Raw genomic sequence first — 23297 nt, forward strand, 5'->3', positions numbered from 1 at the left:
CTAAATTCTTTATTTTTCTTGTGCATTGGTAATAACACAGGTATACATTGACATTTAGTATATCCTTGAGCAGTAGGGAGACAAAAGTAGTTTGTATGTCAAGACAATCTGCACAAAATTTTTTTTATTTTTTTTTGTAAGAGTAAAAGGAAAAGTAAGCATTGTAAGAGACCACAATGATAATAATGCATCAGGAAGCACAGGTTTAGGTTGGATATGCATGAGTAATCATCTGATGAGTAATGAGATATAACGTGCATAGATGCATTATAAAGTTTAAGCACGTCAGACCAATTTAGCATAGGGCATGAGGAATAACCACTAATTGTACAGTTTAATAACAAGAAAACACCCTTAGCTAGGCTGATTAAGTATGATAAACGCGGTAGGCATGGCTTAAGCAGTATGCGTATAGTTACATGCTATGTATACAGATGTGGCTGCGTACACCACTGGGGTCGAGCCCAACACCGCGAGGGTATCTATATATAAATCCAATTCAAACAGGGGGTATCTAAGACATATATGTTTAGTTAGACACATATCACCCCGGGCCCAGACAGAGCAGTTTAAGTGCTAAACAACACCTACCTGCTAGGTGATTCTCATATGTTAAACCATATTTACATGTGGGATAGTTATTCTAGATTAAACCGCATGTTGGTCGTGTTCGGCTGGTAGCGTCCATGTAGGTGTTGCAGCTGACACGGTGTAAGGGAGCTGAGTTTTGCCCCTCTGCAGAGTCCTGTAAAGGCTGTCAGCCCACCCTGTCCTTCAGCTTTAATGGAGAGTCCATCTCTGTGGGGCATTGGACTAGTAGGGGTCTGAGTGGTGTTGTGGGTAATCCGCTTCGGTCTCTGCTTCGTAGGTGTCCTCGTTAGGCTTAATGTGCTCCGGTCGCAAGTCGGTTGTCTTTGTGCATCGGGGGCTTGTCGGAGCTGGCTGTGATACGCCGTACGGCAGTCTAGGAGCACTGCACGGTGCCTTGCCTGGGAGACCCACTCCCCGATGGATCTGGAGGGTAAATTGTTGGTTGCTGGGTGTCAGTTGGCTGCAATGCGCTGCGCTCTCTGGCCCGCTACCCTTCTCCTTCTTTTTCCTACTTCAGGCCTGCCCCTGCTCTGGAGCCTCGATCTTGCGTTGCCCCTGGGGGGTTAGATGTCTCGCCTGGGTATCATGGTGGATATTTGCTTGCTGCAGTGGCAGGAGCCGAGCCTTTTCGTGCCTGGTTGTTTCGTTGCTTGCTGCAGGCTCAGGGAGGGAGCTTTTCATCCCTCTGGCATCCGCGCACATGGCATCCGCCATCTTGACTGGCGCGTCCAGGTCCCGTTTCATGGTGATCGTGTTAGGGTCTGTCACAGCGGTCTCGGCCCCAGGGTGTGGACCGGGATCACCCCCACCGGTCCACACCCTTTGCTTCGATGACCGTTGCTGGTGGTCGGTTTTAGTGTTTAATAGCATAGTTTCAGGCTTAAAGTTTGGTGGCTTGCAGGAGCTGAGTGTGTATGCGACCATCTAGCTTGGCGGTCCAGCCCCGCCCCCCCCCCTAAATGTAATATTTTAATAAGCTTTTCATATGAATTCAAATTAGTGAATAAGCTTTTACAATTATTTTTTTAAACATATTAAAATATAAAGCTCACTAGAAGTGCTACATTTTTGAATAACCATGGAATTATCCTATTACACTCTGTATCCGAATACTTGGTGAGTCATTTTACAACTGTATAGGCTCTAACCCATGCAATGTTTCATTTCTGTAATGCTTACTGTGACTATAAAAACTCAAACACAGAATGTTTAAAAAAAAAAAAAAAATATTGTAGAATGTATTTATATTTAAAAGCTTAAACAAAAATATTAAATCAAGGCTGTAGCTGTAGAAACGGTATAAACGAACAGTACACTATCGCTATCTACGGTATTTGGTTGTCATAGTTTATAGACTATCTGCTTCATACATAGAAACATGTCCTGTTTATATGATACTTCAAAAAAAAAAAAAAAATGATATTAATCCTTCAGACATTTGGCATTTAACTTCTTAGTTCCAGCCCTTTATCAATGTTCAATAAATATATTTCCCAATTTTTCAATAAATGCCAATTGCCATTTTAATTTCAGTGGCTCTAGGACGTGGTTAGAAGATACATATAAACCCCACGTCTCCTCTCATTGTCTTATGTAATAACCTGACTTTTGTTTGTAGAGGGGGCTGAAAGCAAAACTTGAACACGGACACCTTGTTGGGAGGAGGGAGGGGGTGAACAAACTACTCACAGGAACCCATTGCCAAACTTCAATTCCACCCATGTGTGCATGTAGGAAACCACAGGAGGGGAAGCAGTAACTGAACCACCAGCTTTCGGCTCCGACTTACTGGAACTAAATGACTGTGCCATTTTTGTTTCTAGGTTGGCTGACATGGGTAATCTCATTAAAGTGCTAACCAGAGACATAGACCACAATGCAGCACATTTTTTCTTGGACTTTGAAAGTAAGTTTCTCAGACGCCTTCCACAGCTGGTGTGTTTCCCAACGGTAAACCCATTGCAGATTGCTCATTCTCACCACCGCAGAGAAGGCCAAGGGAATAGATAGCAGTTGGAAAACAAATTTTGTAATTTTTTTTTTTAAAGGTTTGCATGGTGGTTCACCCATGAAAAAAACACTCATTACCTTTTTTATGCTTGTATGTTTTTTTTGTTTCCATTTCTAGTCATTGGGGTCCTTTGTGATCAAGTCTCTCCTCTTTTGTATTGATGCAAAATGTGGTCCATTCTCTTGGTCTCCAGAGGTGCCTGTGCAATGTACCATTCATCAAAGCCAGGACCTCCGTGTATGCCGCCATGTTTTAGAGACCTTGATTAAGTGAAATATATGTAAATTACAAAAAAAAAAACTAAATGAAAAAATAAGTCAAATTCCTACTTGGGTTGCGAAATTTTACATCCATGATAATTACGCATTTTTTTCACCTTTATGTTTAAATATATATCTTGCTTTTTTGGGCAGTCATTCAGCTGTGTGCTAATATTTCTGATGTGAATCGAGTTATGTTAAGCTGTGAGTGAAATCCGTTACATTGTACCAGCACCACTGCTGACCAATCGAACCTGTGATGAGACAATGAATCAAAATAAATGTGTCTTTTTATGTTATTTCTAATTACAGCACTGGGTTCCACAGGTTCTTTGGGGAGTGGAGAATCCTGGGGTGTCTGCTCACCCCTTTCTGAACTTGTAATTTTCTCCTACTTCTTTCTCCTGCTGTGTTTTGGGGTGTTTTTCTGTCTCACGAAGACATATTCTGTCTTTTCTCATTCTTGTCTCGACAGGTACCTTATCATGGGGAACCTTCTTAAAGTTTTGACTTGCACAGACCTTGAACAGGGGCCAAATTTTTTCCTTGATTTTGAAAGTGAGAATATGATTTTATATATCTATTCCTCTCTGCCTGCCTTAGACTGCGTTTGTCTTCCGCATTCCTGTTTTGTCTGTTTTTTGTCTGATGTCCATGTTGACTTATAATGCTGATAACCATGAACACTTCCACTGTTAAAATGTATTTAATGTAAATATTGTGCAAATTTGTATTTAATGCCTAATTTTAGCCATGAGCAGATTGTCACATGTTTGGACAAACAAACCATTCACAACTTTTTCTGTGTAATCTATGCAACGTTCAGACAATTCGGAAATTGGTCAATGCAAAATTAAATTAACAGGGTTATTCACTGAAGGGAGAATTCAAAGTGAATTTCAAATGTTAGGCCAAAATAGTCAAACTGGAAGCATTGCTGAATATTTTTTTTTGGCTCAGATTTGAAATCTAATTAGAATTCTCACTTCAGTGTATAAGCCTGTAAGAGTTTAGCATAGAAACTAGTAAAAGATTGTGCAGGATATGGCTGTCTAGCCGAGATGGTTAAGAAACCCTATAGCGTTAGGAGAACAAGGGATACATGTGTTTCTAACGCTATAGTGCTCTCCTCCCTGTTTAGATTTAGGGACCCCTAAATTAAATGTAAAGAAGAAAAGTGTTTACCTTTTTTACAGAGCTAATACACTGTTCTGCTGCCCGCTCTGCCTTTGACGTTGGCCTGGGCCTGGTGCTGGGATTTTTAGCTACCCAGGCGAAGATCCCCTCCCCCCCTCCCGCCCCCCCCCCCCCCCCCCCAAAATAAATAAAATATATGCATCTTCACCTGTGTTTTGTTGTAACCCCTTCCACCTTTTGAATTTCTTAACCCTTTTGTGCTCTGGTGTATTTTATTCCCCCTTTAGTGTGTCTTTCAACCCTCTTTTTGTGTCTCATTCTTACCCCAGTCCCCCTCTGTCTTTTTCTTACCCCAACCCCTTTCTTTGTCTCCTTCTCCACTACAGTCCCTCTGTGTGGCTCTTTTTCCCTCAGTACGTTTTGTTTCCCCTCCCCTCCAGATTCCTTTGGATGTCTATCCTCACACATCCATTGTTTTTCAGGCACACAGTCAGTCATACAGGTACACTGTCATACAAACACAGAAATAATCATACAGAGGTGCATGCAGGCAGACATGCATACATACACACAGAGACATACATGCATGCATACAGAAAGGGCTTGCAGTTCAGGATCATGAAGAAAGTCCCTGAGGAGGACTGAAACGTTGATCTTTTTTTTTTTTTTTTTTTTTTTAAAGAATTTGGAATAAAAATTTATTTTAAAGACCGTGAGTGCAGCCACCTATTTTTGCAATTTACATACATACATACATACATACATACATGCATACTACATACATACATACATACATACATACATACATACATGCATAGACAGAAAAACATACATCTGTTCAACCTGGTCCCTGGGGTACATGCTGTCCGGCTCTGTGGAGTACCTTCCTGCAGCCCAGCCTAATCACTGGGCGCCAGCAGCGCTGTGTGTTGCACAGAGAGCAGGGATATGTCATTCATATCCCTGCGCCCTCCACACAGTCTGCGGCAGACACCAGGGTAGGAGGCTGGGCTCCGCGTGTGGAAAGCTCTGGGCTGCGCTCGGCCACGCTACAAGTAGTAACTGGCTGGAGGGGAGCGCAGTGCGCTTACCTCCTTCCGGTCAGGTTGATGTAGCGCCCCCAGGGCCGGTGCGCCTTTAAAGGCGGCCGCCTTATGGTAGCGCTGGCCCTGCCTGCAGGCAACGTTTTCTGGGCTATTCATCCAATCCAATGCTTCTCATAGAGAAAGCACAACCATTCAGGATTTTCCCTTTAGGATCCGGTATTGAATTTCACTGCTAAAATCTTGTCCATGCAGCCAGCTATTATAAATGTACATTTAGAGGTTTGTGAAGTCACATTATTAAGACTGCCATAGAAGCTGTTCATGGTTTCGCTATGTAAGATAAGTAACTTGTTGATCTGTTATTTACAATGGTTCACCCTTCATATGGAACCCAGCTGTGGGTCAGTGTCCAAAATCTTGATTTCCTCTGGCACCCAGTGGGTTAATCATACCATGGGTAAAAAACACAAGTTCCAAATCTGTTTCATTCTTGTTGCCTCTTACCTTATATGATGTGCTCTGGTGTATGCTTGGCACAAGCTAACTGAACTGAATGTGTGCAGCTGATTGGCCACCCAGCTTACTGATGTATATACTTGTCATTTATGTTTGGTGGAAATAAATACTTACTGTATGGCACATTAGAATAGTTTAGATCCCAACCTACAAGGACGTTACATTTACATTACAATACTTCTCCAAAAATTAGGGATGGTAATTAAAGCAATTAACAGATTGTAAAAATATTACTTGGAGGTTAATTCCCTGATTGTGGGTTGTGGTGAATAGCAAAAATTGCTGCGTTTTGAAAATTAGCTGCATTAGATTTCCCCCCTGATTTTCCAGTGTTGTCCATAATTTAGCAATTTGGGTTTTCATTATCCCAGATTCTTTGTTTATTGTTACCAGGTTACTCCAATCACGATAACCTCTACAGCCTGCTGTATTGGTTATGATGTCAGAAGTACCCCGACTTTGTGCTCTGGTAATGGGGCTTTTAGTAACAATTTGCCCCTTGCTTTTGTCCTCATGAGGCTTAGATGCTTCTGTAGAGCCAGAGCTAAAAAATGCTGCACATACATTATGATCACTGGAAATCACTGCCTGGAAAAAGTCCTGAGTAAATTCTATCATGGATTGGCTATTGTTAAAATGCATAATTGTAATAAACTGAAAGCCAAATCTAGGCCTAAATAGCTGATATGGAACCAGTCTCCCTCGTGATTATAGTCGCAGCTGTTCTGTTTTATTATGCGGAGTTTCTTTGGTATTTCTCCTACCTTTTAATAACAATTACATGTAATGGCAAGTTTAGTATCCGTACAGCTGGGAGGCCATTTCTTATTGTCTTTTAACGATGCATGTTTTTATTTTATTCTGCTTTACAGTTGCATGCTGTTCCAACACAAATACAGCTTCATGTGGCCTCTTTATTCGTACTTTGCATCGTTTGTAATGTCTGTTTCCTTGCTAATCTTCATCGTTCCCTTTCTCTGTCTCTCTTCTGGCTGCTTCCTCTTTCTGCCCTCTGATGTTTTTAAAACGAGCAGATATTTTAGACCGCTAAAGATCAAGATTTGTCATTTGGTATAATCTATACGGAGCACGTTCATTAAGTCCACTAATGATCTGTTATACAAATCTTGTAATGCCCTTCAAAATAGTTTAAATGACCATTTGTAAATTCAACAAAAATCACATACTTTAAATGGCTATTCCTCATATATTTCCCATGCTTTGCTGAGTGTCCATTCAGTGCATTGTTCTTGCTAATGAGTATAAATTATTATGTATACAGATATAAAGCTGACAAACTCTGGCATACTATATAAAATATTTTTCATTTTTTCACTGAAGCAAATAATATTGCGTGGCATCAGATGTGTCCCTTCTGATTCTCTGTGAAAAAAAACTAACTAATTTAACATTGAAAGTAGAACTCCATTTTTCTGAAAGCGGACAGGTCCTCATTTTTTCACCTCCATAAATACTACTGACCCATTTCCTATGTGTAGTACGGCAAAATCAAGTGAAATAAACCACACCTTTGCAGCACTTTATACATTTCCCATGATGCCCTCTGTGCAACCCTACAGAAATGCCATACGAGTACGTGTGGATTTCTTTCAGTAGTACCGTACAAGCACACATGACTTTGCAGGGGTCAATTTAATATACACAGCATACCCAGAGATACAGGCATACAGTGTAATATTAAAACCAGCGAGAAGCCTAGAAAAATTAAATATAAGCCCATAGGTTTTTTTTGTTAGGAAAAATCCTCAGGCATTAAAGGAACTCTCTAGGCACCCAGATCACTAGCTGTCCGTGAAATGGTCAGGTTGCCACGCCCCTGTCTTTTTAACCCTATATCTGAATATATTGCGGTTTTGCTGGAACGTCAGTGTTTTCATTGCAGGGTTAACATGCCTCTAGTGACTGTCAGGAATATAGCTACTATAACTTTGTTATAGCTCAGATAACTCTAGAGAGCATTTGATTGGTGCAGAGAATGCCTACCAGTGTTCCTCCCACCAGCCTACCCTGTGGGGGGAAACATTGGATTGGCTGAGATCATTAGTCTTCATGATCTCATCCAAGGAGGTGGAGCGGTAGCACAGAGACCAGCTGGTGCTGTCTCTGTGCTGCCGCTACCAGGTAAGGTACTTATTGCATTCTATATCCAAATCTGTGACAGTAATGGAATTCTGTGCTGGCCCTCAAGCGTTCCTTTTAACTTCATTCACACCCATCAGTAGCTTCACAGAATCTATTGAAATTATTTGATGATACGAAATAGCTGCTAAACGAAGATGAACGTGTAAATGTAAACCGCTTAATTTGCTTTATTTCAACAAAATCATATTAAAACATTGAAACTAATTGCCCTTTTTTCGACAAATCTTGAATCAATGGCTGGTCTAAATATGCTGCATTATATATGTGTCTGTACATAATGCATGAAATGCTTTCATTCTGGTCGGTACCCTACTGTGCCATTCTACGTTTCCATTAGCATAGCAGTCTTCAGCAGCTTTCAAAATTTACCGGGTTCTCTTAATGTAAAGCCACTGTCTTCTGTCAAATCAGAGTTGAAAATTCTGTTTTTTCTATACAATGTGCTTGACCTCTGTGAACACAAAGGACCTACAATTCCACTTACATGCTACTGTATCCATTGCAACAAGTGATGAGCAGCCTCTCTCGCTACAACTGTCAGGGAAGGCAACTCTCAGCCAGAGGATTGGATGAGCAAGCTAGGAGTTGAACTCCCCATCAGCTTTAGCATCAGAGGCTACTTACTTCTACGTAGATCACAAATATTTGGAGACATTTGAAATAACCTTTGCCATCTGTTAGTAAAATAGACAATAATTTTATTATGCTACAAGGCCCTCAGCAGTCAGGTGAAGAATTGTTCCAAAACCCGTTCCCATTTTGTCTGTCTTTTTCAATGTTTGTTGACATTAAAGAGAACTACTACCAACAACCTGTCCCATTTGCCCTAAAACACAAATTACAACATTCTAAATTCAGCTTAGAAGACCCTGTCCAATACAAACCATAATTAACAGTTACTATTATTATTAGCGCTGTCTGAATGTATATTTTAGATAGACTGGTTGGTATAACCGTTTGAACAGAGACCATAATGGCTGTCGACTGGATCATGTATCAAACACATCCTTCCTTTAACTCAGGTGGCTGCGGAGGAGCAGTTGGCAATCCGCTCCCTGATTATGTTCTCTACAGCTCTAAAGGGCTTTTTTTTTTTGCACCAGATAAACATGGTTATTAACTAAAGTGAAAGTTCAAGGTGAATTCAGATTTTTTTTTTCTTTTTTTTCTTTCACCTCCTCCCCCCATAAGGGGATATTTTATAGAATTCTAACATTTTCTCCTTGTAACGCATTCACCTTTAATTGGGAAATGTCAATCCCCTTATTCAATTCAATTCAAGTTATTCATTAAGTGACGTAAAGAAGGCTGTAAATAGTTTCCTCCTCGCCCTTCTTGTAATGTAAAATCATTCTTTTCCTTTTTGGGATATTTAATGTCCTCATTATGCCTATTGACAAGTAGGAGTTAATGGTCTGATTCCACAATTTTTCAGGATTTATACACTTGCTACACGTATTTTAAAAGGCCCCTCATCTTGATGTTACCACGTTGCTACTGTAGATAGCTTAGATAGCCTAAATCACCCCACATGGTATAGCAGCCTTGTTTCCTCACCTCCTTAAAGGCTGGCATGAAATTTCACACAATCTTCCTGTTTCTAAACGTTTCTGTCCTTCTGCGTTTTCCATCCATGTGTGTCTGGAACCCCGTGCTTGGTAATTGTTAATGTGATCTTGTGCTGTTTAGATGCTCAACCAACAGAAGCAGAGAAAGAAGTCTATAACCAGGTGAATGTGGTATTAAGAGACGCAGAAGGCATCCTCGATGATTTACAGTCTTACCGAGGAGCAGGACATGAAATTCGAGAGGTAAACGTCTTCATATACATGGTTAATCTGCTTCCACTAACTGTGCGATTTTATTTATATCCATAAATAGTAATGGTCTGCTACTAAAAACTGATGGGTACAGAAAGGGGAGGTCTTCATTTTGTGTTCAGTAGTTATATTTTCCCTTTATCTAATGTTGTGGAATTGACCACCACGGTATCAGCTACTGTCGGGTGGTTGAAAATGTGAATTAAGCGATGCCTGGGTGCACAAAAGCAGAAATTGGTGGGATATTTAAAGGGACACTATAAAACTGCTAAAGATAAATGAAGTTGTTTTGCTGTATGGATCATGACCCTGCAGTCTCACTGCTCAATTCTCTGCCATTTAGGTATAAATCCCTTTGATTATATGGCCATAGACACACCTCCCTTGAATGTGACTTGCACAGTCTCCCTACATGTTTGATGTAAAAGCAAAATCTAATGTTTAAGCTTCCTTTATTGCACAGTGTGTTTAATAAAAAAGAAAGCATATTATATCCTGTTCTGTTAACAGCCTGGTAGAGCTTGTGAAGGAGCTTCCTGTGTGAGATTAAAGGAAACAAAAAATCTAAAGTAAACACACTGTGCTGTAAGACCCAAATAAAAAATGAAAGTATTTTTCCTCTATGGAGTGTGTTTGTGTCACAGCCAAGTGGGGTGTGGTTAGGGCTGCATAAACCCAAAACAAAATTGATTTAACTTTTAGTTGTTTTGGTGCTTTAGAATAAATGAGGATCAGAGCTTATAGCTTTACCTTGCCGTCTATGGTTTTTATTACCCAGAGATCACTTTATACAGCATGAGCTGGGCGCATTAAGCTGTACGCTGTTAGGGAACAAACATGGTACAAGGTTCACAAACGAACGGTCACAATAAGGATAGTAATCCCCAAACATAACTTTAGAACCACTGTTCTAGATCATATGAATGATTCGAAGCAAATTATTTCTAGTTGTAAAATGTGTTTTAATGTCACAGGCGATACAACATGCTACTGATGAAAAATTACAAGAGAAAGCTTGGGGAGCCGTAGTGCCACTTGTAGGAAAACTAAAGAAATTCTATGAATTCTCTCAAAGACTTGGTAAGTTTTAATTTAGTTATGTTGTAGCATTAGTAAAATCGCAGCACATACACAGCCAGGTTCTCACTGGGAACATGCTTTATTGACCTTAGAGGGAGTTAGTTACGTAATTTGGAAGAATATATCTGATAGTTCCTCATGCAAAATAACACCCTGATTAGATGCATCTTTTAATTTTCTCACCACAAAAAAAAAGTTGGCTTCCATAGTGGTCTTCATAATTCCTAAATGGATGAAGTTTGTAACAACGAAGATGCTTTCTAGAGCTGGTCTCCTGGCCAGACTGAGCAATCAGGGGTAGGGGCCTTCGTAAGAGAGGTGACCGAGAATCTCATGAACACTCTGGGTGAGCTCCAGAGATCATGTGTGGAGAAGGGAGAAACTTGCTGAAGGACCATCATTACGGCAACACTCTACCAATTTGGACTTTATGGCAGTCCAATGGCAGTTTTGGTGTTAATATTCTCTTTCGGTTATCATGGATTTAGAAGATACAGTGTGAGCCGGGTATACAGCCTGGTTTAATACATTCTCAAACTGCATTAGATTTACATATCTACCTACCTCTATATAGGGGGGCTGCACCACAAGCTTGAACAATGACCCTTACAGAGACTTCTGCATTTTAGTTGAAGTTTTATACTTAAAGACAACAGTAGTCGAAAAATGTTTTCTATGTTTCGGTCCAGGCTTTGTATAAAATAAAAAAGAGCTAAAATGTTTTTGTTTATGTCAGTGTAACAGAAACTCCTTAATGAAATCCAGTAGTGATGTAAATTGCTTGGTGTTCTTTTCTCTGGTTAGAGGCCGCATTGCGTGGACTCCTCGGAGCGCTGACCAGCACGCCATATTCCCCAACACAGCACCTAGAGCGAGAGCAGGCTCTTGCCAAACAGTTTGCAGAAATTCTTCACTTTACCCTCCGATTCGATGAGTTGAAGGTAATGTATTAATGGGAACGTTAGGTTCCACTGCTCTTCCTCAATTTCAGATGTCTGTGATTATCTGTTACATCACTATTGTTTTCTTAAAGTTTGACTGGGCATCATGGGAAATATTTCCGTGCGTCTGGTGTAGCAAGCATAGCCATCACAGTCATCAGTATTTCAAAATGTATTTAAATGATGTACCTTCCAAAAAGTTCCTTATTGCTTGCCATTAACTGAGCCCTTCTGTAGGAACACACTCATCAGACCATATCCAGGACATTCTGCAACATTAGATCCTTACCACTTTTTATTTTTGTCTAATTACTTTGTTGAAATATGTTGCGATTCTAAGTCCAGCAGGGCCTGTCTTGAAAGTGAATGTGAGCTAGATCTCATGTTAAATGAGTTGCAGTGTATTAGCCCATTTACAGATTTAGCCTCTACAAAAGCTATTGCATTAAATACCAACGAGCTGTTTCTGTGCCGGCATTATATGATTCCATCTTCTCTAAACTTTTTTCTTTAATTCTAGATGACGAATCCTGCTATACAGAATGACTTCAGCTACTACAGAAGAACCTTGAGTCGTATGAGGATTAACAATGTTCCAGTAAGATATGTCTCTTCTTTTACAGTAGATAATACAGATAAAGAAACAGCGCACTCATAAAATAAATTTCTAAATTCTCAGGCCACTTAAAGGACCACTCTAGTGCCAGGAAAACATACTCGTTTTCCTGGCACTAGAGTGCCCTGAGGGTGCCCCCACCCTCAGGGACCCACTCCCGCCGGGCTCTGGGGGGGAGGAAGGGGTTAAACTTACCTCTTTCTCCAGCGCCGGGCGGGGAGCTCTACTCCTCCTCTCCTTCTTCCTCGCGACGTCATCTGCTGAATGCGCATGTGCGGCAGGAGCTGCGCTCGCATTCAGCCGGTCGCATAGGAAAGCATTTACAATGCTTTCCTATGGACGCTTGCGTGCTCTCACTGTGATTTTCACAGTGAGAAGCACGCAAGCGCCTCTAGCGGCTGTCAATGAGACAGCCACTAGAGGTTTTGGAGGCTGGATTAACCCTCAGTATAAACATAGCAGTTTCTCTGAAACTGCTATGTTTATAAAAAAAAAGGGTTAATCCTAGAGGGACCTGGCACCCAGACCACCTCATTAAGCGGAAGTGGTCTGGGTGCCTAGAGTGGTCCTTTAAAATCACCTATTTTAGCAAACGAGTATGGGGATTCAGTTCCACCATATGGCCATATTGTGTTAAGACCACCACTATTTCAAAGTACCACAATATTGGTGGGCCCTACACTGATTCCAACATGGGAGACAAATTAAATAGTGCTAGTGCTGAATAAGATGAAGTGTATTTTAATAATCTGTCTCTAAGAGCATTGTGATATAATGTAAAATGAATATTATAAATACAATTTAAAAAAATAAAATCTCTGTTATAACTAAACAATTAAAGTGATAGTGCTTGTGTGTATATACTTGTATATAATTATAGGTTGTACCAGTCAAATTCATGTTCCACCTCACATCTAGCCGTTTGTGTTGGTAAAATCTGTCTGTATACTTGGATAATGATTTTTTTGTGCTAGAGCAAGCAAACTTCACTTTAAATGTTAATTCAGTAATGTTTTCCCATTTCTTGGAATGGGGTAATGAGAAATCTAGAGAGAAAACTTGGCACATGATAGAGAAAGAACAGCGTGTAAGAACAGATCCTTCCATTTTCTTTTGGCTTGACATTAAATTGTTAAAAAATTTAGGAATTGATAATTTGATAATATTACAAATGTTTAAATCAATTGATCCGATAAAAAAAAAAAAAAAAAAAAAAAAATATTCCTTGTTCATAATCAAATTCTGTGTAAAGCCCCTCTAGAAATTATTAAACTATTCATAAGATCTTGATTTAACTGAGTGGTTAGGAAAAAAATATTGTAAAAGTTGGCCAACTAGGATCTGATATTTCTCCCATTACATTTTTATGATCTCCAACAGAAATATGATCTGCTCAATAAAGAAAGATTTACATACCTAAGAATTGTTACATTTTCTTAGAACAATACAAATAATAGATCAGTCTCCTTTAAATACGATCTTGTATGGATCACAACCTTTAAGATCTTCCAAAATTAGACAGATCATCAATACATCTACTCCAGAAATTAAAATAAATACCATCTTAAAGTGGGAAGAAGGCTTAGATGTTGCCATCCCTTATCACTTATGGAAGGAGTCTATAGACTATCTTAAAAAATCAGTACATTGTACAAATATCTTGGAAAACTTCTACAAAATCTTAAATAGATGGTATTTAGTCCCTTCCAGACTGTGTAAATTTAAGCCCCAATACACAAATCAATGCTGAAGATGTTATAGGTAAATGGGAAGTTGGGAACACTGAAACATATATGGTGGGACTGTTCAAACTTAAGCTCGATAAAAGACTTTGTGTTAAATCTTTTTAAAGATTTAGATCTAAAGATACCAGAATTGACTCCCAAGAAGTTTAATTTTCATATAAATATCAAGGGTCTAAAGAAATATGAAAAATATCTGTTAATAAATGTACTAATGGCAATAAAGATCTGTATTTCAAGATATTGGAAGAGTAAAAATATTCCATCCGTAACAGAGATTTTAACTCCTATTAATCACCAAGGAGTTATGGAAAAAGCTTTTTTTTTTTTTTTTTTTTTTAATAACTGTAATATTCAGAAATATAATAAAATTTGGTCCAGTGGTTTGAATATTCGAACAGGTTAAATCGATCTTAAATTATTCAACTGGGCATAGATAATAATAAATTCATGGACACGTCTGGTTATATCTATCATCCTCGACTATCCAATAACTATTTAATGATATTCTCTTCCCTCCTCACCTCCCCCCCCCCTGCCCCCCCTCGCTAAATCGTATGTAAGGTACATTTTACCCATGTTGTGGTTTCCACTTTGTATTTTTATGTATTTTGATCTTTTGTATGTTTTATGGTAATTCGAAGCACAAGTTAATGATAACTACAGTAATCTCCATTGTTTGGAGATATCCGATAAACTGTAGATTTATAGTCAACTAGTCTAGATAGAAGCACATAGTAAAGTTTGTATATTTGCCATTGTTGTATGTATTTGTCTTGTGAGTATCAGAACGTTCAACGAAAATGGAAATGTTTGGTAAAACTATGAATCATTGTTGATACCTCTGACTGTTATGTCTTTTTATACGGAAATATAATAAAAAAATAAATATATATATATATATATATATATATATATATATATATAAAATATAATCTCACTTGTAAATAAAGAGTTGTTTCATCTATACTTAAAATGCATGTTTTGAAAAGTGTTAAAATAAATACTTGAATTGTGACCAAAACTGAATACATTGCAAATTCTTCTTTGTGAGTTCTGTGACACATTGCTCATTCCTGTGATTTATTATTTTTGTTGTGCTTCCTTTCAAAGGCAGAGGGAGAAAATGAAGTAAACAATGAGCTGGCAAATAGAATGTCCTTATTTTACGCAGAAGCAACTCCTATGCTAAAAACCTTAAGTGACGCCACAACAAAGTTTGTATCAGAGGTAAGAAAAGTTGTTGTAATACTTGTGTCTCGTATTGAGACAAGTTGATCCCTAACATAGCCTTACTGTGGAAGTATGAATGGTTAATAGAGCAATAAATAAGCAACAATTGTATCACACAAAATATTGAAGGTCATCTATCTGCTGCTGTATCTCAAAGTTGCAGGTTCAAATTCTGTCAGTTTAGCCTTTCATCCTTCCAAGGTAAACACAATGAGTACCATTAAAGGGACTCTATAGTCACCATATAAAAGCAAGAAAGACAGGTCCCCCAGCCTTTCTTCTTGCTTTTATATGAACTTTCATTAATTAAAAAAAAAATTTCGGTGTTTTTATATTAAAAACTTACCTCCGTTCCAGCGCCGAGCTCCCCGCTAGGCCGCGCGCCCCCTTTTTCGTCAAAATGACGAAATCGCGGGGCCCAATGGGACGGCTTCGCGCTGCACCAATCGCGTTCTTCATAGAGCGGCATTGAATGCCGCCCTATGAAGAACCTGAGCGCTTTACCGCGCATGTGCGCGGAATGCGCGTTCGCGAGCTGTCTGACTGACAGCTCAGCTCGCTTTCTAAAATTATCAATAAGGGGGGGGACCTACTGTCCCCCCCCCGGCCCCCACCCCTGTGTGGCGGGTGGGGGCCCTAAAATTATCAATGAGGGGGGGGGGGGCTACTGCCCCCCCCCGGCACCCACCCCTGTGCGGCGGGTGGGGGCCCTAAAATTATCAATGAGGGGGGGACCTACTGTCCCCCCCCGGCCACCACCCCTGAGCGGCGGGTGGGGGCCCTACAATTATCAATAAGGGGGGGACCTACTGTCCCCCCCCCGGCCCCCACCCCTGTGCGGCGGGTGGGGGCCCTAAAATTATCAATGAGTGGGGGGACCTACTGCCCCCCCCGGCCCCCACCCCTGAGCGGCGGGTGGGGGCCCTAAAATGATCGATAAGGGGGGGGACCTATTGTCCCCCCCCGGCCCCCACCCCTGAGCGGTGGGTGGGGGCCCTAAAATTATCGATAAGGGGGGGGACCTATTGTCCCCCCCGGCCCCCACCCCTGAGCGGTGGGTGGGGGCCCTAAATACAAAGGGGGGGGGGACCCTAGTTAACCCTCCCCCCCCCCCCAAAAAAAAAATATCTCCCTACCTACCCCCCTCATCCTAAAAATAATGAGGGGGGACCATTAACTAAAAACCTGTAAAAAAGAAAAAATGAGATAAAATCAACTTACCATTCGATGTTTTCTTTCTTCTAAAATCTTCTTTCTTCAGCCCCAAAAAAGGCCAAATAAAAATCCATAATAACCGACGCAATTAAAAAAAAAAAAAAAACGAGCGCAAAAAAAAATAATCCATCTTCACCCATGGAGGGCTCCGCGCAGACTGAGCTCCGCAGGGCGGGGGAAGGCTTATAAAGCCTTGCCCCGCCCTGCAATTAGGCTAAGAACACTCTGATTGGTGGGTTTGAGCCAATCAGAGTGCTCTTTGTCATTTTACAAGCGTGGGAAAGTTCTTTGGAATTTTCCCACGCTTGTAAAATGACACAGAGCACTGTGATTGGATGGATTTCAAGCCATCCAATCACAGTGCTCTTTGTCATTTTACAAGCGTGGGAAAGTTCTTTGGAATTTTCCCACGCTTGTAAAATGACACAGAGCACTGTGATTGGATGGGTTGAAATCCATCCAATCACAGTGCTCTGTGTCATTTTACAAGCGTGGGAAAATTCCAAAGAACTTTCCCACGCTTGTAAAATGACAAAGAGCACTCTGATTGGCTCAAACCCACCAATCAGAGTGTTCTTAGCCTAATTGCAGGGCGGGGCAAGGCTTTATAAGCCTTCCCCCGCCCTGCGGAGCTCAGTCTGCGCGGAGCCCTCCATGGGTGAAGATGGATTATTTTTTTTTTGCGCTCGTTTTTTTTTTTTTTTTAATTGCGTCGGTTATTATGGATTTTTATTTGGCCTTTTTTGGGCTGAAGAAAGAAGATTTTAGAAGAAAGAAAACATCGAATGGTAAGTTTTTTTTATCTCTTTTTTTTTTTTTTTTTTTTTACAGGTTTTTAGTTAATGTTCCCCCCCTCATTATTTTTAGGGTGAGGCGGGTAGGTAGGGAGATAATTTTTTTTTTTTTGGGGGGGGGGAGGGTTAACTAGGGTCCCCCCCCTTTGTATTTAGGGCCCCCACCCACCGCTCAGGGGTGGGGGCCGGGGGGGACAGTAGGTCCCCCCTTATTGATAATTTTAGGGCCCCCACCCGCCGCACAGGGGTGGGGGCCGGGGGGGGACAGTAGGTCCCCCCTTATTGATAATTTTAGGGCCCCCACCCGCCGCACAGGGGTGGGGGCCGGGGGGGACAGTAGGTCCCCCCCCTTATTGATCATTTTAGGGCCCCCACCCGCCGCACAGGGGTGGGGGCCGGGGGGGACAGTAGGTCCCCCCCCTTATTGATCATTTTAGGGCCCCCACCCGCCGCACAGGGGTGGGGGCCGGGGGGGACAGTAGGTCTTTCCATCTTTTGTGTAAGGCCAGATCTTGTAGAGGATTTATAGGATATAAAACATGGATGTCTGCAGCTGGAGTTCTGCCAATGTTAAACATTTGAGGATACACATTGTGTTTTATTGTGTTACATTTGTGGTAGCCACCAGGTAGTTCTTGCAGACTCCCATGAAGCTTTGCTGACGTGCCAAGATCTGTCCATTGGCCGCTCTGTCACTGTATTTCCCATACAGTGATGTCCCGTGAGATTTGAAGAGATGGAGAAATTCCCACCATGATCTCTTTTTGTAGAAGTGCATTTTCTGCTATTACATTATTGCTACCCAATTAAATAACTTTTTTTTCTTCTTCAAAGAACAAGAATTTACCTATAGAAAATACCACTGATTGTTTAAGCACCATGGCCAGTGTGTGCAGGGTGATGTTAGAAACTCCGTAAGTTATTTATCGTTATTTACATGTGGAACAGATTGCTTGTGTTTTTTTTGTATTGTTTTCCTCAAAGTATGTAGTTTCATCTGGTCATTAACTTCTAACTGTAAGCATTATTTTATTTTTATTTAGTGATATATATATATTTTTTTGTATCTATTTGTAAAGCATTATCTACCCGAATACAAAAATACATCACAAATGCGTTTTCATTGGGGTTATATCTATCTTGCAAAGCTGCAGTTCTCTTGTCTGCTGCCTTTGCAAGCCATCCCCTTCTAACCCCGCCCAGACTTTGTGACTGTCCAATCACAGACTTCCCAATGCAGTTCAATGAGAAGTCTTTGCAAGGCATGTGCTCTGGGCAATTGCTGCCTCCACAGAGCTAACCAAACCAGGAAATAACAGGACTGGCTGTTACTTGTTGGCTGTTATAAAATAAAAAGCACACTCTTCCTACATAAAGCGCTTAAGGTGTGTGTGGTGTGTGGAGGGGTATTTTATATTTATTATTTTTAACCATTTTCTCCCTTTAATAAAAATGTGAATCAACTCCACCCTGAAGGGGAACCTTTTTTCAAAATTATATTTGATAAAAACAGTATGTATTTTTTGCCAATTGCTCAAGCACAGGGTATAGCATGAGCTCCTATGTTTCCTCTTAGGATTGTAGTACATTTCCTGAATAATAAACACTGTGATGATTTACCTCAATTTAATTCTCTTCCATGTGGAAAACTTTTTATTTTTTTTATTTTTTTTTGGAGATGGAATTTTTAATAAAACTGTTGTTGATTTGTTTATTTCTATTCCAGGGAATATAGGAGCCGATTTACCAACGAGGAGACGGTGTCCTTCTGCTTGAGAGTAATGGTTGGCGTAATTATCCTCTATGACCACGTGCACCCAGTGGGAGCCTTTGCAAAAACGTCAAAGATCGATGTACGTTCTATCGTTCCGTTTGAATATTAAAAGTGTGAGAGGTTTTGACTGCACAGACTCATGCATTAGCAGTGTTACCCATTCACTGACTCCATTAGCAAAGCCCACCGTCAGCTGGAAAGTTAGAAAGACTGAGATCAAGAGACATGATCAAAATTGACTGACTCAGCAGTGTCAACGCACAAAGCAATCTCTATTCATGCTGTATGCCTCTGCTGACCCCTCGCTGACTGTGCTGAGAGCTCTTTCAATACACTCAGATTAAATATATATGGATATTAATGCATCACCCGGCAAATCACCCTGTCCAAAACATCATAGTGTTTGGATTCCTACAACAGCGGGGGATCTGCCGTTATATACCTCTGCTTTAAGATTATTCACTAAACTTTTAATTTTCTATAATTCCCCAGGGAATGTCAAAATGGCACATTTACACCTGTTACTTTTATTTTTGAATAACAAATTCATTTTAAATCTGTGATGTTTTTTCATTTGTATTTAATGAGATATATAGCTTCTCCTTTGTGGAATGTTTTCTTTGCAGGCCCTTTCTGAACACTTAGATAATGAAGTCTTGTTTGTTTTGGTTTTAGATGAAAGGATGTATCAAGGTTCTCAAAGAACAACCACCCAACAGTGTGGAAGGTCTTCTCAATGCTCTCAGGTAAGCTAGTCATTCCGCAAGACATGCTGCTTGGTGTGTACTTGGAAACTTCGACTGCGCTATGATTCACAGACTGACAAAACAATAACTCCCTCCAGGAATGCCCAGCTCTTTGGTCAATGATTTGGTAAATAAATCAGACAAAGACTTTGATTTGTCTTCATGCTTCAGTGCTTGTAATGTAAAGATAACAGTAATAAATTGATGGCGGAGTTATAGGAATTGGCAGCCCGTGAGGCTTCATTTCCGAAAGTCTGGCTGTGGGAGCCAAGTTTACAACGATACTTCATTTTTCAATGTATCCTTTTCCCAGGACCATCTCCAGTATTTTAATAATGTATAATTCTGGTAAATAATTGCCAAGTGTGGAAAAGCAGACAGCCAGTGGGTGCAAAGCTCTGTCTGAGCTGAAGGTCAAACACACAAAACCTGAGAAGGAAGAACATAAACTGGTTTTGAAATTTCAGCTAAATGGCTATTCTAAGCACCAATACAACCGAGTTTTGTGGTGTATAGATGTTGGTTAAAAATACTTATATACAGCAAGTTTGACATGTCCTACATTTAAGTATAATCTAAATAGAAAATAACTGCAGCTTTTCCAATTTTGTCCCAAAACGGGAAAAACTTTATTTGTGACTCCAATGTGGCAGATTTGATGATATCCTGGATCTACAAGCTATTGCCCATGTCCATATTAAAGGGACACTATAGTCACCAGAACAACTAAGCTTATTGAATGTGTTCTGGTGAGTAGAATCATTACCTTCAGGCTTTTTGCTGTGAACTCTGTGTTTTCAGAGAAAATGCAGTGTTTACATTACATCCTAGTGATAACTTACCTGGCCACTCCTCAGATGGCTGTTTGAGATCCTTCCTGGGTCATGGCTGCCTAAAATGCATCCAAACATTCAGTATCTCCTACCTCTGCATGCAGACACTGAACTTTCCTCATAGGGATTCATTGATTCAATTCATCTCTATGAGGAGATGCTGATTGGCCAGGGCTGTGTTTGGTTCAGGAATACATAGTGCTCCTTTAATTAGCAGAGCCATTTGGCTTTACAAAAAAAAAATCCAGCCTGTTGTAAAGACTGAATATGGTGAAGTACGTAATCCAGTGATCTTGTAAGTTCTCTACCTCCTGTATTCTCTGGTCAATATTACGTACTTCACCATATTCAGTCTCTTTATTTTTTAGATTTCATATTGTATTCTTGTCTGTCCTGATTTTCAGGTTGTATTTTCCTTTAACATCCTTTTTGTGTATTTAATACCCCCTTTTTTATATATCCCTTTGGGCTATATATTTTTGTTTACTTTTGGAGTGTTTGTGAGGTACATTTTTAAAGGGCGGTTTACACTAACTCCACTTGTGTTATATAGTTACTATATTTTCACATAGTGTTGTAAAGATATATACTGAATTAGATTACATCCTATCAAAGCAGAACATTACATTTCTTTTTTTGTTCTTTATTGTGAAGAACTCTGTACCCTTGTGGTAGTATATTTAATGATATTGCCTCATGTCACGATGGCTGGCCTCTAATTCATTGAACAGTCCTGTTAAAGATCAGGTCACTAGAGAGAGATGTTTGTATTGACCCTGTGTATGTTGATACTATGTTATTGCAAATATTATTGTAGCGTATATATAAAGGCAGGATTTCTAGTGGTTCTAACGAATTAAAATCTGATGTGGTACTACACATACAAGATCATTATTTTCTTTAGTATTTATACCTCGGGTCCTTTAGATTGTGTGTTTGAGCGGAGGCCTCTTCACCTTTATCATGCTTTGCTATGTACATATATCACTTTTTAATTTTTTTTTATTCCTGTAAGGGCATGGTTGACCATCATGGGATGACTAATCTTGCTTTTAAGTGCAGTATAACGTTATGTTCTTATATACTTTCTGTTGTAACTGTATCCTTTTTGTGTGTCTCAGGTACACAACAAAACATTTGAATGATGAGACTACCTCGAAGCAAATCAAGACGATGCTGCAATAACTGTGCCGCTGGATCCGAACCTGCTGTGGACAGAAGACCGTATTCTGCAATGACTGAGATGCACAGGATTTTAGTGATTGCAATTACTCTCTCTCCCTCTACCCTTTTTAGTCTCCTGCCTCCCCCCTCCCCACCCCATCCTTTTTAAAACGTGTTCTTGTTCTTAAATAAGCTCAGTGTTCTTTTTTGTGCCAAAATCAATGGAAAACTAACTGATAAATCCTGGGAGGCAGGTAAACGTTTTCAGAATGGACGTGTCCATGGCAGCTATTTATGCGTTAGGTTTTTTTTCCTCTCTACCGAGGATATTCTGTGACTTGAACTTAATATTTTTAAACTCCCTTCCCTACCCTGGAAAAAAAACCTTAATATTTAATATTGCTTCAACTGCATGGCTGGAACGGCCTATTTCTGCTATTTAAAAAAAAAGAAATGAAAAAAAAGAACCTTTTTCTATTGCATTTGTTATGTTTTTTTTTTTTTGTTTTTTTTTTCCGTGTGCAGCCAAGAGAGAGAAAATATGCGCAAAGATGTTTAAATTAACTGTGTTGTACAAAAATGGTACCCAGCACAATGATTTTTTTTTGAATTAGTAAAGAAAAAAGAGAAAGTGTTTTTAGGTTGCATTTTGACTCATTTTTGTAAGGATGTGTGTTGTTTGTTTAATCTTTGATGACTAACATTAAATAATGTGATGTGTGCGTAACAGAATTACGTATGCATGTTTATGTCAAATGGATGGCTGTTAAAATAAAAATCAGCTTTCATTTTTCTAAACGTGGCCTGATTTTAACATGGTTTTGTGTTTCACTGTATGTGTTACTTTGCTTTTCTACTTAAGATTCCAGCATTTTTAATGGAACTCTGTAGGGTTGGATAGAACTAGTTTGATTTTCACACAGGCACAAATGCCATGATTATGCCTTGGTCTCTGGAATATACAATCTGGGAAATGGATGGGTGGATAAAATTGCTACTGTGGATCTTATATGGCTATTTTCTTTTGTGGTGCCTCTAGCCACTGCGAAAAGTACCATGAACACATTGACTTAAAGGAACACATGTATTCCTGACACCATAGTGTTACACTATTTAGGTTCCGTACCCTCCTTGCATTGCTTTGAAAAGTGATTTTATTTTCCTTTTCTCTGATGCCGTGTTGATCTTGTCGCGTCTTGCTCTGCCTCCATGGTTGGTGTCCTTAATCTTACTGATCTCAGCCAATCCAATTCTTTCCCATTGGAAGGCTATTGCGGATGTGCAGCAAATCGCTGCACTGTTTCCCAGCAGCATCTACTTATAAAGATGCATGAATGCATCTCTATAGAGCACGCTAAGTGCCTCCATGCAGAACATAAATGTAGGTGTTGCAAACTGTTTAGCACTGGACTATGAAGCACCTTTAGTGGCCATCAGGGTGACTGCCATTAGAAGTGTTACTAGGCACCAATGTAAACACTGCCTTTTCTCTCAAAAAGGCAATGTTTACATTAAAAAGCCTGCAGGAACAGGCTATAGACAGCAGAACAACTGTATTAAGCTGTAGTGGTTCTGCTGACTATTGTGACCCTTTCAGGGCTTTCAAGTATTTTTA

The 23297-nt window shown here is 40.0% G+C and overlaps 1 protein-coding gene across 10 annotated transcripts in view; it reads left to right on the forward strand.

Annotated features, from left to right (window-relative positions):
- The window catches only part of CYRIB (CYFIP related Rac1 interactor B), a 152941-nt gene extending 130461 nt beyond the window's left edge, over window positions 1-22480 (forward strand). For 7 of the 10 annotated variants that reach the window (XM_063451055.1, XM_063451057.1, XM_063451060.1 and 4 more), the window contains 10 exons: window positions 3338-3420; window positions 9414-9535; window positions 10519-10624; window positions 11429-11565; window positions 12086-12163; window positions 15037-15153; window positions 18000-18079; window positions 18892-19018; window positions 19615-19685; window positions 21640-22480. In XM_063451055.1, coding sequence (XP_063307125.1) covers window positions 3348-3420; window positions 9414-9535; window positions 10519-10624; window positions 11429-11565; window positions 12086-12163; window positions 15037-15153; window positions 18000-18079; window positions 18892-19018; window positions 19615-19685; window positions 21640-21703 — 975 coding nt within the window. In that variant the 5' untranslated portion in view covers window positions 3338-3347 and the 3' untranslated portion in view covers window positions 21704-22480. Of the gene's footprint in view, window positions 1-2414; window positions 2498-3337; window positions 3421-9413; window positions 9536-10518; window positions 10625-11428; window positions 11566-12085; window positions 12164-15036; window positions 15154-17999; window positions 18080-18891; window positions 19019-19614; window positions 19686-21639 lie in introns of those variants that run through there. The other 3 variants (XM_063451054.1, XM_063451063.1, XM_063451062.1) reach the window with 2 other exon arrangements.
- Window positions 22481-23297: the final 817 nt, after the last annotated feature.

Source organism: Pelobates fuscus, chromosome 4, assembly GCF_036172605.1.
Source record: "Pelobates fuscus isolate aPelFus1 chromosome 4, aPelFus1.pri, whole genome shotgun sequence".
Classification (NCBI taxonomy): domain Eukaryota; kingdom Metazoa; phylum Chordata; class Amphibia; order Anura; family Pelobatidae; genus Pelobates; species Pelobates fuscus.